The sequence below is a fragment of the Homalodisca vitripennis genome, chromosome 3 (genome assembly GCF_021130785.1).
Source record: "Homalodisca vitripennis isolate AUS2020 chromosome 3, UT_GWSS_2.1, whole genome shotgun sequence".
Classification (NCBI taxonomy): domain Eukaryota; kingdom Metazoa; phylum Arthropoda; class Insecta; order Hemiptera; family Cicadellidae; genus Homalodisca; species Homalodisca vitripennis.
Window position 1 is genome coordinate 75,650,146 of NC_060209.1, and position 17,132 is coordinate 75,667,277.

The following is a 17,132-nucleotide window of genomic DNA, read 5'->3' on the forward strand; positions in this document are numbered from 1 at the left end:
AATATAATAACACACAAAACACACAACCAAATACAAACAGGAGAAGAAAGGCAGGGGTTCTCGAGGTTTCAGATCTTCGACTGCGTATGTACGTTAAAATGCTCCTGAAAGTTTTGATCAAGTGCCCTCGCTTTCGGGAGACAACCCGGTAAACGTAAGTTTTCACAGAGATCTATTACACATTAAGGCCATTTCACACAGGCGCGGAATAGCATAACTTAATATACATCTTTTGAATGTCGCTGTTGACGTAATACGATCTACTTGTACATTCAAACCAGCGTCATAGCGTAGAATAGCCCGCGAAACTACATAATACGTTCTCTTGCTGCGTCTTTATTCATACCATAACGCTTTATCTTGGCTCGTGCATGAGCTTTGGTCTGATAAAGTGAGCCAGGGCTCATCAAGTGAGCAAATAATATAACATTTATAGATGAGATTGAAAGGTGTTGTTTTTTGTCTTTACTATATTACTTTACTTTGTATGTGGCGTATTAATACTCGGATAAGTGCTAAGCCGTTTTCAAATTGGTTACTTAGTTACGTTAAGTCGCACTTTTGATCTTTAGATTACATAAAGAGATAAGTCCGAAACGTCTTCAAAAAAATTTCGTTTTATCTACGCCAAGTCGATGTGAAGTGGCCTTTTGTTTGTTTTACAATTACTGAATTACCCTATGATGTTCCCACAACCTTTATATGTTTTACCGATTATATATTATATAATCCTATAATATACAATACGATCCTGTAGCATATTATATACACTAAGATTGCTTAAGTAGTTGTACACAAAAAAAATATCCTGTGCAATATAGTGTATAAATGTTAAATCTCATAAAACAAGTATAATAGCGTCCGTTAATTTTTTATTAGATTTTATCTAAACATCTGTCTAAAACACAAAATGGCAATTTTACTGCACATCGGCACAAAAGGACCTATTGTGCTTGAAAGCAGATGGAGCTTTCGCCTCTTTTGTTGAGGTTTCATCATAGTGGAAGGTAAACAAGTATTGAATGCACAAAGACAGTAATGGATAAAATGGACTATCCAAGTCTACATAATCGCTTTCATTTTGCCGCAGTTAAAGTGTTCTATTTCGTGAATCATAAGTATTAAATAATGTTCTTAACTTTACACGTAAGTATAATAATCACTGATATTTACTATAATTTATTAAAAATTAACATTAAAATAAAATATGTAAATGATGTTTCAGGTAATAAAACAATACCCTATCTGACAATACCAAAGATTTACAAAGAAATAGCACCTACTAAAAATGTTGCAAAAATTTTAGTTTTTTTCGATTTTTTATGTTTCTCGTTGAATACTTTTTATAGTTCAGTAAAATAAAATAAATGTAGACGCATGGAGAATTATAAACTCGTTGAATAAATTAGTAACAAGAATCCCTTTACTTATTACTGAAAAGTTGCTCGTATTATTATTTTTTGAACTTAAAAACTTCTAATCTAATGTTGCAGTGAACAATTTTCCAGAGATGTGCAATATTGCAATGTATATAGAGAACTGTTAATAAGACTTATCGTTGCTACAATATCAGTTTTGCGAAAAAAAATTCTGTATGATATTACTAATAGTTTCTGTCTAAATAGTTTCACTAAATGTTTCTGTCACATTATCTATCTTTTCACCATGAGCTCATCTCTCAATCAATTAGGATTTAAAATTTATATTTATAAAAAAATTCGGTGTGACACATACCTCTGCCCTATTGTATCCAGAGATCTTGCAGAAAGACTCGTTGCAGTACACGATGGGAAAGTCGACGATCTGTGCGTTTGCCAAGAGGAAGCTGCTATCTGCTGAAAGCAAACGCAATGTATTAGCAAACGCCCATTTAATTTCATGGATACTTTATTTGTAGAAACGTCATATAAATAAATCATCAAGATTTGACACTCCAGACTTGTTCAAAAAGTGCCTCCACGTAAGAACTCAAAATGTGACTGAGTTCTTTATAAATCAGTTTGTGATAAATAAAAAAAATGTTATAAGAAGTTAATCTTATGACACAATTATTTTTGTATACAGCTGGAATAAAGGTTCTATAATACGTTGTCCTCAAAACAGCATTACATTTATCCTGAGATAACGGTTATGAGGGTGTGGTAGGCAAAAAAAGCTGTATAAAAACAATAATATTTATTTTGATTAGCACGTTCAGAAGTTCTTTGAATGCACGAAACTCATGAATAAGCATGGTTTGCGTCCCACGAAAATGCTAACTCTGTGGTAACATTTTCCGAATCTACAATATTGGCAGTCCCATTTGTCTAAACCGAAGGACCACGTGGCGCTGAAAAAGAAAGAAAATTAATTTCATAAACAAGTCCAAGCAGGTGCATGTATATATTAGAATTGGTGGTTTGGGTCTCGCACTTTACTGACGGCCGGACACAAACCAATAATTGCCCAGGTCCCCACAGACACGTCGACATGACAAACACCAATCATGTCACCACACATTTTAAACCTGTCACTTCATTGTATCCCTTGATCTAATTATGAACATAACAGTGAAATTATCATTGTAAAACTAAATACATGTGAGTATTGCAAAGGGACAATAACAATGCAATCGGTTAGTTCAGTATTTGACCACTCATTTGTACCTCACATTAGAGTATAGAAATTGTATTACATTAGTAACCCAAGCTTGGAATGCCTAACCAGTACTATTATTTAATCAATTTGGTTTCTCACGGTTTTAACTTATGTGCCTTTAGGACACCTCTTGTTGAAAAAATATCGTTTGTGTGACGATCTTAAAACTAAAGTTTCTTGCAAAAGGTGCAGATGGTATTAAACTTGTTCTTCATGAGTATTAATAATATTTTAATTTTGACAATTTAATATATGTAAGGATAATAGATACTTCAGCCGTCTTAGTTTTAGAATAGTTCTGTAGGTAAGTGATTAAATGTTGCTGGATGACAGCTGGTGTTTCGGAGGAATATTTACTAAAGTTCCAGTTTCTTCAGTTTATTCTGATATAATAAAATATGTCTCTACAAAATGCATCAAAGAATGTAATTACGAATTAGTCAAGCCCTGCAGTGTACTTCTATAATATAAGATTGATGAGTATAACAAGTCTCATCTAAAAGTCAAATTGCTGCCATTTGTCAAAACACCAGATATATTCCAATAAACCACATGAATGTCCAATCCTGTAACAATTCACTGGGAAATCAACAAGACCTGAACCACGGATCTCTCCTTACACTGCAGTACTCTGTCAGAGTGAACAAATGAACAATGATCACAGCATTTGTGAATTCCAACTAAGTCCGCTTTCGTACTAAATCGGTAAACTGTTGGTTGATCGATAGGGTAGTTAATTAAGTGATAGGCCTGACAGAACAGCCTCTATAGTGATTAGGTCCTGTATAATTAACGTAATATAAACAGTACCTGCGGTTGGCTAAGCGCCAAACAATTAGCAAATCAGTTAATGGCGTTAATTTAGTATGGATAAAAGTAAACCATAGTCGTATAGCATATCGGATGTAAGCAACTGCTAAAAACTGACCATCTCATTGCACGCAGGTTTTATATAGTTCAGATCTCTGCTCTGTTGCTCAGAGAAATCAAATTAACTTTTAAATGAGTACTGAAAGGTTGAAAACGTAAATTCACCAGTCAGTGTTTAGCTTCTAAGATTTGTAAATATTAACCACTTAATCAAAGCTTTGTTTTTATGATCATTTCTTGGTTTTTGGACTTCTTCTGACAATCCCAATTTATTTCGAATATAATGGAATTAACACTGATTCCTCCTCATTCTTATTCTTTAATTTAGGTGATTTGTTATTATTTCATATATCTGTATTGTAATCAATAATCGCAGGTTTAAGGTATTTGTTTAGTCAAAAATTTCAATTTTATTATTTATTGGACCTAATTCTAGATTAGGTAATTTTTATTCAATTCTTAAATTTTTTGCTGTTGTTTCTGGGCACAAACTCTTGCCTCGTATAAAACCAATATGCAATTCTCCCTCCTTTGATTTAATTGAAAAGCTAGAAAATGTTATTTCTTTTTACTATGAACAGGGTTTTTAAAGCAAATTCATTATACTAATGGTATTCTCAATTTAGCTTTTCTTTAGTTATGCCTTTACTGCAAAACTGTCGCTTTAACTTTTTCAATGCATTTCGCTCATCAGAAATCACTTCCCTTATATATTGTATTTTATTTCAATACTTGTGAATACTTCCAGGTGAATGTTTGAGCCCTTAAAATCCTTATTCTCTCCTAAAATGTCCTTTACATTTTCACACGTGGGACATTCCCTTTATTACAGAAATCTAGACCAGTTCCTTTTATTTCCTTTTCTTTTGAAGGATTTTGAAACAAATTATTTGTGAAATTCGTAATGATGCTTAAAACGCAGCAGTGGTGCATTTTTGACTATTTTCAGGAGCAATGTAGGCTAATATTCAGGAACAAGGCATATTTGTGTAACAAAATGCTTTCAAACACACTAAACACCACTAATGATTTAATTTCGTAGGCAGATAGTTGTGTCTACTCATCTGAGTATCTAACGATATGTAAGAAAATATCTAATAATTTAGAGAAATTACACTACGAATAATAATAATAACCGATATAATGGAGTATCGAAGAACAAATAGAAATAAGTTATCTTATAGACGGTAATATAGATCACGGACCTCTATTTCATTTTTAACTCCTAAATCTATAGTTTTTTCATGGACTAATGTTCCAGGTTTCACGTCTTTAGAAACTGTGCATCAAGAATTGTCGCACATACGGCTTGACTTACACGAACGGACAACGACACGTTTCCATTGAAAGAAAGAATGGATCTTTCTTTCTTATTTTTAGCAAGGAACGACGAGACCTAACACAATTTTCGAGGACAAAGACCAATGCGGTACTAAAGAGCTAAAATAAAGGAATAGGGCATTACCTACAAAGCAAAAAGGCAGTAAAATTATAAAATGTGAAGCGTTAAATTACAAAATTTATCAACATCATTATGCTACTTTCAGGTCTCTATTAAAAAAATAAAAGAATAATATGTTTAAATGTTGGCCATTGTGAAATGGTAAGAGGATAAACGAGATTTACCCATTGGTTTCAATCAAAGGTGTAAATTATGTTTATTTTGTAAATAAACACGTGCTGTGTTATGTATGATAATCAGCTGAATTAATTCAAAGTCGCTGAATTGACCTTGTTCCTGCAGTTCTATTTGTGTTTTACTCTAGTTTCCCCCACTATGAATTCTTTAGTTTCGTTATCTGTTATGTACTTAGTGGAGGAGGATTACCGATTTATTCACAAGTGACTATAGTATCATTTCAGGAACCAAAAGTTTATTTTGAATTAACACACTATTTATTTCAATGCTATATAGTATTTTAACGGAAATAAAATAGGAAAATTGTGTACTTTTCCACAAAATAATTACGTTTAAAGAAATATTTGATTTTGATAACAGTTTCCTTATTAGTTAGAGTTTAGAGAATTGTAGGAAGAAACGAATAGTATAATCGTCGAGGATGAAGACCAAGGCGGTACACAATAGCTAAAACATGGGAATTGTCCATAAACTACAAAGAATAAAGTAAGTAAAATTAGAAAATTTTATAGTATTAAATTTAAAAAATTATTAGCTGTTATTAATGCTATTCTTTTAGGACAATTGCAGGTCTGTGAAAACTTAAAAAGTCTAGTTATAGATTGAGTTTTATACAAGTAAGTAGTAACTATCACAAGGTACATAATTATGTCACCCAAATATACGCTAAGGTTGAGCAAGGATATCCTATTGTGATATTTACTTCGTGAACGCGAGGCACTCTCGAGGTTTGTTTGTTGTATAACATTAAGGAGAAAATGGTTGACACTCACTCACAGTCAGGAATGGGACCACCTGAATTGTGAGAACAATGAAGAAATCTTCGTAGTTCAAGAAAATATATTGAAAAAGATCTGTTATAAGAACTTGTTAGCTTTGTTGCCGTCACTTTTTTACGGCGATGTTTCATTCCAAATGGCCGTAATAATTTACTTTTAAAGTTCCTCACCGTTTAATATAATGCAGTGGCTAAAGATAGAAGTGAGAAAAACAATCTAGGTAATTGTTATTGTAAACTTACATCCTTAAAATTATAAATTTAACGTCAAATAATCCTCATCAATAGTCAAATGAAATCAAATCAACCCAGGTGGAAAATACATATATTTATCTATACATATATATTTATATATATACACATATATATATATGTATATATATATATATTTGATCTTTTTATTTCAATAGAAATTTGTCTTAATGAGTTCGAATAACAAATACATTTTAATTTGTTTGGATACTATCAATGTAGTTTCAACTCAAATATTTAAATTGTGATTAAATAATTAGAAGACTTTTACAATCATGAAATATGCTTAGTCATAAAATGGATGCGATTTAATAATAATAAAGTCTACACAAAAAGTTTTCGTGTGTTTTAAAATAAAGACTAATAAAGAAACACTCCTAAAATCCATATTAATTTCTTATTCAAACAATTAATTAAGTTCATACAAGTTATTTCACATGTAGCAGTGATCAATATCGGCGCCTCTCTCACAGGAAAGGACCACAATGCTGTAATATTGTCTTCAGAAATAACATACTTTCAAGTAATTTGCGTGTAATAACAGGAACTATTACATTACATGCATGAAAACATATAGAACGTAGGTTCAATTATTTTGCGTTATCCTACCTAATGTGGTTTTTATGTTTGCTCCGTCTTATAAAAGTGTCTTTATTATCAAGGGAATTTCCAAAAAAAGTTTCATAGAAAATGGCTATGTATTATAATAGCAACATACCATTTTAATAGATTTTTAATTTGGTTAAACTCTAGAATTTCCATTTCTTTTGAAGTTTATCACTTCATATAGGATATCTAATGCGAGTTTCTACTAATGTTTAATAAGATACGTTTAAAGTATATTGTATATACGTGTACATGACCGAAAATATAAATTCAATTTTTCTGCAGACGTGACTGCAAGAGATGAATGGCTTTAAAAATTCTGCCATAAAATCCACTGCTCAGCTCTTATCACATAAAATGTAATTAATATCAAGATTATTGACCGTTAGATTTGATGGCTGACAGAAACTGATCAAAGTAGCCTATAATATAGCAAACACCTGCTATAAAATGTGTGAACAAATTTTAATTTAATTGTTAAATTTCAAGTCTTTACTTCATTTCGTCCTCTAAATGTCTGGCGCAATAAATACACATATAAATACAAACAGAAAATAAGTTTGATCATAAGTTTATCTTCGTATTAAAGAACGATGTGGATAAAACGATGACTTTAAAAGAATCGTTGCATAAACTACACATACTATCTAAGTATACCTAGACAAGTTCTACTATATATAGAAACATTTGAGAAAAGATACAAAACATTCAATACTGCAACTATTTATCACTTGGAGATTGATTAAAACATAATTTTGTCTAAAATCGTCACCTTCACCAGCGTTTTAACTAATTGATTCGAAGAAATTATGTATGGAACATACTCCGTTGTTAGTACTTTGAGATTAAATTAAAAAAATCAAGTAAATATTTTTATCAAATGAACCCATTTTATCCATGGACATATTTGTTAGATTACGTTCCAGTTTTCAAAACAATGGGTTTATTCGCATATAATTATACTGCCTTTTAATTTACTTCAAGAGTCTATATTTTATTGAATAAGATACACTTAATATATTGAATATGTACCTTTTATTAAGAGTTTGAGAATTTAAGACAGCATTTTTTTAAAGATTTTTAGGGATCTCTTTAAGAAAAAAACTAGGAAAGTGTAAGATAATTGCAACAATTATATGACTTCCAAATAATTTTTACCATTCAATGTTCTTTTTACCAAAAAAGCACCTAGAAAAGTCTATTCTTGTATCGCCCTCTTAAACATTTTTAGAATTTTTTATGGTTTAATTTTATATACTGCTATGAGTAATTGCTTAATACTGCTGAGGAGGTTTATTACGAGAGCATTAGGGCATACAGATTTTCTGGATTTCTTTTCTTCTTCTAGTACAAACGGGTAGTTGAGAATGCTGTTTGCGTATAGCTTCTTTGTGAACCTGCCAAAAGGAAGGTGACTGTGCCCTATTATCTAAATTTTCCAGCTGGTTAGGGAACAAAAAGCTCAAACACTCTTAGAAGCCCTATCAAGTATGTAGAGGAACGAATTTCTCTGCAGGAGATATAAATAACAGCCAAACGATTGCAATTAAATATCATTTACTAAAATATAAGTAAATTATTCTAAGCCTTCTTGTAATGTTACACACAGATTTGGCTGTTACCAACACCGATGTAACGTTGATTTACAAACATTACGATCCATTCATCGATTCAAGCTCCTCTCCAATCCAATCAGTCCAATGAGTTGTCTTATAAACTGAAGTATTTTACATTGCTAGAAAACGATAATGCACGTAATTATTTAGACTAAAGTAAAGTACAACGTACAGTTTAAATTTGTAACTTGATATTAATTTTAGTTTATTTTTACAGATTATTGATTTAATTTATTATTGAACTACTAGTAAAAGTCACATTAGCTAAGAACATTTTTAACTTCATTGACTATTTTAATAATTCCATGTACTATAGACAAAAGACATTAAAAATATAATTTGTTCTTGTGAATTAGATCAATCTATCTGCCACTTAACAAGACAACCTCGATCGAAAATCCACTTCTTGTCACAGTTTCTAGAGCACGGTGTTCAGTTTAACACGTGTTTTCAACAGTCAAAAGTTGGCAAGCCTGGCCCTCCATGTAATTAGCTGTAATCAGGAACTATTGCCAACACAAAAGCGCTAAACTACATTCTTATGGACCACTGCCAAAACTCACCTCCTCTTTGATTCATGTGATTAAAAATAGGAATCTAAGTTAACTGTATGTAGGAGAGCTCTCTTTAGATGTTTTGAACATAACCTGATTCTTTTCCTGGAGATAGAGATATAGAGTTTATTATCTCTCCATGTCCAGTGGCAATGCCCCATGTCTTAGGAGTTATGCAGACTAATAATGTCTTACCATTAAAGGATTTGCCTGAAATGTAATTATGTCGTATGAAAGGTGAGGTTAATCTTCATCCGCTTGGCGTTAGCCAACCCTATCACTTGAAAAAGGGCAGGAAAATTTTCGTTTCAGCCTGTATTTCTACGCGTTCGATACATCGAGATCAAACTGATGTATAGACACGAATTGTTAGTTTTATAATTTGTAAAACATTTTTTTTATTTGCAGACCTGATCTGAGGAAAAATTGTACGGATTCTACAATAACAACGATAATTGCCAAATTGTGTTGGCCTGCGTATTTCATATTCAGAGATGATGATGACGTCAGCCCAGAAAGACAAGCCGGGGGCCACCCATCTCTTGCTGTTTCCATCGCATCATAATTAAACGTCTGAGCCACTCGCTTTACTTGGAACTCCAGAAGATAGCATTTCTAATTGTAGAAAAAATAAGGTAAACTATAATAATAATAATAAGGTAAAACTGTCCGATGTTTTTGATTACTTCTTGATAAGAATATGCTTACGAGTTCGATTTTACTACTTAAGTTAACTAATCAAGTGAGTTCTTGGAAAATATATTTAACAAAGCTGATTTGATTAATTTTTTTCTTTGATTCTCATAGATTACATCATAATGAGGTATTAAATGTGTCCATACAATGTCTCTGTGACGTAGGGAACGTTCCTTCCAATTTTGGTTAAAATATATTCTACCGCATATATTCTACTATAATATAATGCGTATATTCTACTCGAGCCTTCTCCTCCTTGGTTCCAAAGACAAAGATTATGACCTGTCATTGGTAATTATTCATCCCATAGAACATAATTGTCAACTTTGGCAAAATTCCATCCTTCTACAAGGCGTCTAGCCTAATTGTTCATAGAATGGTTTTAACTCTAAAGATTCGCCCCTTGTCTCTAAAAGAGCACTAAAACCCGTTATTTGGATAAAGTTTATTATATAGTTTGAAAACTAAAATGTTGGCTCAAATTCATCCAAGCCCTAGGTGTAATGTAGTTGTGGTTAAATAGGTTTTGATCCTGAAGCAACGCCCACTTCGGTCTAATTAGCCCAAAAAAACCTGACCTAGCCATTCACTTGTAGTATTTATAACAGGTTTTGTAAATATACATTTAATCGTAATCTCTACATATAAAAGACAAATCTTTCAATCACTCACTGATCAATAATTCTCCAATTTCCGATATCTTAGTAAGCTGAAAATTGGTATATGTATAATTTCATTTCATTTTATGATTTATGTATTTGTTTATATTTTTTAAACAGGTCAACAATGGAAACGCTGCTAATGCACCGGAATTACCTTATATCGGAAATAGATTAAAATAGCCGTGAGTGGTTTCTTTTATTTACTAAAGTACATATTTCTGGACAACTATGTATATAATTCAATGCTTCTCCTCATGATAAACCTGAAGTAACAGCGAGCGCCAATTTTGATTTATTGTTTAACCTTTTAACAATGAACATTAAAATAATATACAACTTAAACATGCTTACTTTTGATTCTAAATAATTTGAGTACTCTTCCGTATCAGATCATAAACTTTCTCACAAAGTTTACTATGGATTACTGAAATCGCTGAAGCTATTCTATAATCTTGTAGAGAACAGTTTTTATTTCATTGGTACTCTTAAAAACTGTTTACTGTCTAAATTCATGACCCAGAAGCATCGCTCTTTAAACTTAAAGACGAATTATTCTGAAATTGATCAGCAAATTGGAATATCTTCCAGTAAGCATTACTTATATGAGAGTAGGAGTATTTATTTTGATATTTAATTATGATGTGTCTATCCTATTTACATTATTACAGTGCCCTAAAACAATTGAACTGTTACTGAATTTGTTATAGCTTTTCACGTATATACGTTGTAGAGAAATTTATGGTTATTTGATACTAATAAAAAGTATTTTACTTTCCGGCCTAAGGGCCTCAAATAATTAGTCTTTATACTATTAAGTTTAAGTTTCTGATTCATACTCAGTCGCTTGAAATAGATCAAGTACAATATATGCAATCGTTCGAGCTGTTCAAAAAATTGTGGAATTTTGTGCTACTTATAAAAATTATTTGACTCATCGACTTTAGGGTTCCAAAACATTGCTATCCAAAACTTAAAATCCAATTATTCCGAAATGGATCAAGATATTGAAATATATTCTAATGTCAATCAATTATTTCTATTTCTATTGTTTTTTGCATTATTTAAAAAGGAAATAACATTTTAAAAATTTTTCAGTACATAAAAAGTAAACATTGCTGAGTTTATTTTATGCTCATGTACTGAATTTGTTCTTTAATATAGAGAATTTCCTACATTCAGACTACTGTGTATACTAAGACCGTTGTCGAGTGTTTCATTATATTGCTCGTATTCCGTTGTGGCGACGAACAGTGTCCTCTATATTATCCTCCGAGTTTACTGGATACTAATCGCTTATAGTTTATATTCAGGTATTGAGTTTATTATGGAAATTATACACCATTAGAGTTAAAAATAATTACACGTTAAAAGATTCAGTGGCATTGATACACTATTACCAAGCGTTTAACAAACAATAGTGAAACAATATATTTGAGACGAATATCAGTTTATAACACTGTTTTATGTTATATTTTATCTATAACAAAATGGCAATTTTTTTATGGAGTTTCAGAACCGCGGCAGGGAGGACGTACGTATTCTTTTATACTTTTAACACATTAAACTCTTTCCAACGTCATCCAAGACGTCTTACGTAAGATGCTTTATTGTTATATACATTTGAAATAACTGGAATTTCTGAAATTGAAACGTATTACTAATTGTAATCAAATATCCATCGTTCGCATATCATGGAATATTTTATATTTCCAGACAACTAAATATGGTAAAGCTGAAAACTATATATACCTTATTAACTTTATCATCCACTTAATAAAAGCTTAATAATATTTTTCGTACTCAAAGGGATGAAAGGTACGTGCCGTGTAGCAGGCTTCGTTTGAGATAACATTGAGGATATTCTCTTCGGAAGCAAACTCAATTTCTTTCTCAAAATATGCTGGAGGAAGACACACAATGTGCCAGTCCCCTAACCGACAGACTTCACTGTCTTACACGAAAAATTACAAAAATAACGGACTAATTAACCATTTTCAAGTTACAGTTCGTAATATTTTACATAGATCTGATGCAACTATGAAAAATTAATATGAAGAAAGAATTATATTTCAAATGTATTATTTGTAAGACATGGAATTAAAAATAAAACAAGTGAATTTACTTTCCCATATTCCATATTGTAGACGATTATTGTTTTATTATAATTAGTTAATGTCGTGCAATTACTAAGTTAAATCAATAGCAAATATTCAATTGCAATTTAATTGTCATAGTGGAGTTATTTCCCAATGGAATACGCCTACATGAGATAGTATCTACTAATAGTTAATTACAATTAACTGCGATGAGTTTAAGAGTTCTAGAAGAGACAAGATTTTACTCCAATCCCTTTAAAACATTTGGGAAATTAGCAAATGCATACAGATCACTTTTTTATTAGTGATAAACTAATTACGACGTATTTTATAATATTTAGTAATACCTCGAACGTTCATTATCAAATTGGTTTACAATTATTAATTATAAATATAACAAAAATCTCATATGCAAACATCCCTTTTAGTTATTGCACTTATAAACAATATTTTGAGGTCTTTGTATAGTGTTTTACATGTACGTAAGTTTGTGTATACAATAGTAATAATAATACTTGGTATCGCAAAAGCATTCATTTTCCTTTACTCACTTATCTACTGTATGTTGCTTTAAACACTGTGACATAAATCTTGATGAGTACTCACGTAGAAAATATATACAAGAGGAATGATCTATTAAGCATAGGAAGTAATGTGACCTACTTGCTTGGTAAACAAACCAGTAAAATAGTAGCCTATTCCTTAATTAGAAAACAAAAATTGTAATACATTTACTTAACACAACCCTTTAATGGCTCTCTTTTCATTGTGTATTATTAGAATTATTTGGTGCTTTCATTTATTGTAAGGATTTCAAATGTTATAATAAGTAATGGATCAGTAGAAGTTTATGATCTCTGGTATGCGTGTTGTGTTTGGTGTGTTTTTCAAAGATATATTTTAAGGCACAAAATGTTTGCCAAGGACTGTTATGGGGAAATTCTAGATTTTGTAACAGAAACAATATATAATTCTCCTTCATGTTCTCATGAACTATAAGGAATAACTAAAGTGCGTAATACTTTCTAGAACTATACGGGTAAAAGTCTATAGGACACTTACTTTTTTCAATATTTCGCATATGTCGTAGCAATTTGAGAGTAATACAAGTTGCTAAAAGTTTTGAAAAATGTTCAGGTATTTCATATAAAAACGGAGAAGTGACAATAACATAAGATAAAAGCGTGATATTATCAAGTGTATGAATCTATTTCTGCCCTTAGTATTTTTTACGAGATCTTTCTATAAAGTTTCTTTAATTCAATACTTTAAGACGAAAATGTTTTAAAAAGTATTAAAAGTATTGTATTAAAAGTATACGAAAAGTATTAAAAATTTAACACACGTTTCATTTTATAAAGCAGTAAACAAAGTAAACAAAATAAGTAAATTTTAAATATAAAATTAATTTTTATTAACTTAATGTGAGGAAGTAATAGGTTGAAATACAGTCCGCTGAATTGAAAAACCATTACGTCAAATTATTTACCAGTTGAATAAGTCAGTTATAGGAAGAGAATGAAATTTTGTATCTCTCGTTGTCCTTGTTTATCTAATCTAAGGTGTAGTCTGTAACGTTGTTATAATATATCAGAGGATACATATCCCAGAAGTTACATTTTAGGCCGGCATTTGTGGTGTGATAATACAAGTTAAAGATAAGCTGTATTTTAGGCTAACTGTTCTTTGATGCACCGAGTTTGTAATTATTATTCAAATATATATGTTGTTTAATTAACGATGAATATAAAATATATGGTAATTAAATATAAAAGGTACATGAATTTCAATTAATCGTGGCTTCTTAAACATTTTATAGACCATCCTCATCTCCTCAGTCGGATCGATTTCTACATCCCTACTGGAATTCGCTCTAGAGACATCTTTGGTCGTAGGTAACATGATATAAACTTTGAGTACTTAGCTCCTCGGCTTCAACTCCAGCGCCTTAGAAATTAACTTTCCCCTAAATTGGACTTTTTTGAAAAAATAAGTGTCATAACTTTTAAAAGGAGGGTTCTTTAGTTTAGAATATACGTAAATGAAGACTCCTCCTTAGTTTATACTAAATCTTTTATTGTTAAGATTGTTTTAATTTCTGCCACTTGAGCTTATTGTGTTTCACGTTATTCATGTTGATTGTTTGTTATACATTGTTTCAAAATGGTTGTACCATTACTAAATCAAACCAATAGTATCAATATTGAAGATTGTTACTAGACATGGAAATATCGGAAATGTGTTACTTATCGTTTGAAGAATCATGGTTTGAACTATCCATCATGCTTTCCCACTGAACTTCACGTCACCGACCGCGTTATCAAATTTCTTATCTTGCTGTCTAGTCATACCCGGTCCAGTTACTTTGTGATCTTTTATTTCTTGTTTTATACTATTATGTTGTTTACCAGAATCTTATTAAGACATATTAAAAAATTCTTTTGAGGTTACATGCAAAATTTCAAGTCTATTATCCAGCTCATTTCATTACGTTACACGTGTTACTATGTCACATTTTAAAATGGTATAAATGATTGTACTCAGTTTCTTTGCAAATTTATTAATTGACATTCTGTTGTTGCCATGATCGTTGCACATAGGTTCAATTTTAAAGTGTTCGCTAACGCTCAGCCACATACCATGACGCCATATGTACCATCCTCTAACTCGATGTTGTTTATAAACAAATGAAGCTTCCTTTAAAATTTCAAGTCTATAGACGAGATTGATCTCGAGATATGAAACGGACAGGCAAACAGACTGAAATGAAATGAGCCCTCGTGTGAGTATGCTTCGCTAACATTCAGCCGTTAATGAAATTAAGAAACCTCTTCTGTGCCATTATCTATTTCCCACGTGTATTTATCAACTTGTCAGTAGCAATGTTTGGGATTATTGAGAGTAATGTTGGACTCTTTGGTATAAAGCTTAATTGGCAACATAGTAATATTTCAACTACTTTGAGTAGTCAGCAGGTAACTTAACCAGTTATACATATCCGAGTTTGGATATATTTCTCAATATGAACCCCAGCCACTGCTCGACACTGACCCGTAATTGTTCGGGACCCCAGAGACGGACGACAAACACCAATCGTGTCACCGCAACCCTCGCGGCCTCAGTATAGAGCAGCAGTTTTCATTGTACACAGGAAATTGGATTTGTGGCTTCAACAGTCAGCTGAGTTAGTGAGAAAGTATGGGTTTTCTATAAACTGACCAATTGTGTCAGTGTTGTGCTGATATTTTAATACAATATTTATATTGTCCGCCTCTACTATTCAATAGAAAATTAGATTTTATATTACATAGGCAAGTAAATGGAGTATAATAGTTTATACAGTTTGGTTTATTAAAAATTTAAAAAAGTGTATCATTCTCGATAACGTAAAAGTAGATTACAACATATCATTGGAGATCCCTAATCCTGAAGGCCAGAGCATGTGCTGTTTTCAAAAACCTTTCTTATCTTCTGTTTCTGGATTTGAGGGTCTCTTAGTTTTAGAGGCACTAGATATTGGTCTACAGTATTTGATAAAAATTTGATTGCGAGATGATTGAAATATGTTCAACATGAGTACGAGCAAATATACAAATGGCTGAGCGTTAGCGAAGAATATCATTCGAGGGACTGGAAACATTTAATTTCTGTTTGTCTTTCTGTCTGTCTGCAAGATATCTCGAATACGAACTGACTTAGAGCATGAAGCTTCATTATATATAGGTAACACAGAGTTTGATGATGATGCATGCCACTTCATAGGATGTAGCTGAGCGTTGGCGATTGGTTTATTTGCATTGGTCTTACGGGTAACCATGACGGTGACGAGAAAGTAGTGGAAGAAAATTTGTTTGTAAAAAGCAGACCACAATCATATGAGATTTCGAACTTGTAACTTTTTATTCGTAAAATACAAAATTAAACAATAGAGTTAAAATTAAATGTTAAAATTCCTTGATTTTAGCGAACTATTGCAGTCCTTTGCTCACAGGAAAACTTATTATTTGAACATTGCTATGAAACCTAACTTAATGAGCTAAAATGTGACTGTATCATGTGGAAACATGTCTTTAGAAAGATTTCAGCTGTAGAATAATTTTTGCATCACACTTAGTACATCTAAAACCATGGAATGTGGCTGAGCATCATTGAAGCCTATCACTTAGTAGGCTGACATAATTTTCTTTTGTTGGTTGGGAGATGAAAAACATTTTTTTCTTTACGATTGTCTGTACGTCCGCAGGACATCATAAGAATGAAATTACAAGGCTTGAAATGTTACGTGCAAACTTAGGGAAAAATGTCATGCGAAACGTGGTAAGGGTAATTCTACCTTGTGAATAATAAACATAGACTTATAAAGGCATATAGAAAAGAAACTGTTTAGTGTATTATAAAATATTTTATTAACAATACATAATATTTAACAAAAATAATTTTCAGAGTAAACCTTTTACTGCTTGATATTTCGCTTGAAACTTATTTTTCATATTTAAGTTTTATCCAGTTCACACCGTATCAAAACGTTACTTGTACGACCCAGACTCTTTATAACACGGTCAACAAATTAGCTAAGTAAGCCTGATAACTGAGGTTAAAATGAATTTCCCTTTCTATAATTTGGTTTAAATATTGTCAAATTTATTTTTACAAATTAACGATCCAAGTTTACTGCTTGATTATGTGCTGTGGTTCTGTAAAACTGGAAGCCTCGTGAGTCATACAA

The 17,132-nt window shown here is 31.5% G+C and overlaps 1 protein-coding gene across 1 annotated transcript in view; it reads right to left on the bottom strand.

Moving 5' to 3' along the window:
• The window catches only part of LOC124357069 (potassium voltage-gated channel protein eag), a 220,641-nt gene that overhangs the window by 93,989 nt on the left and 109,520 nt on the right, over positions 1–17,132 (bottom strand). Inside the window, exon 2 of the mRNA XM_046808475.1 lies at positions 1,735–1,832. Within this exon, the coding sequence (XP_046664431.1) occupies positions 1,735–1,832 (98 nt within the window). The remainder of the gene's footprint in view (positions 1–1,734; positions 1,833–17,132) is intronic.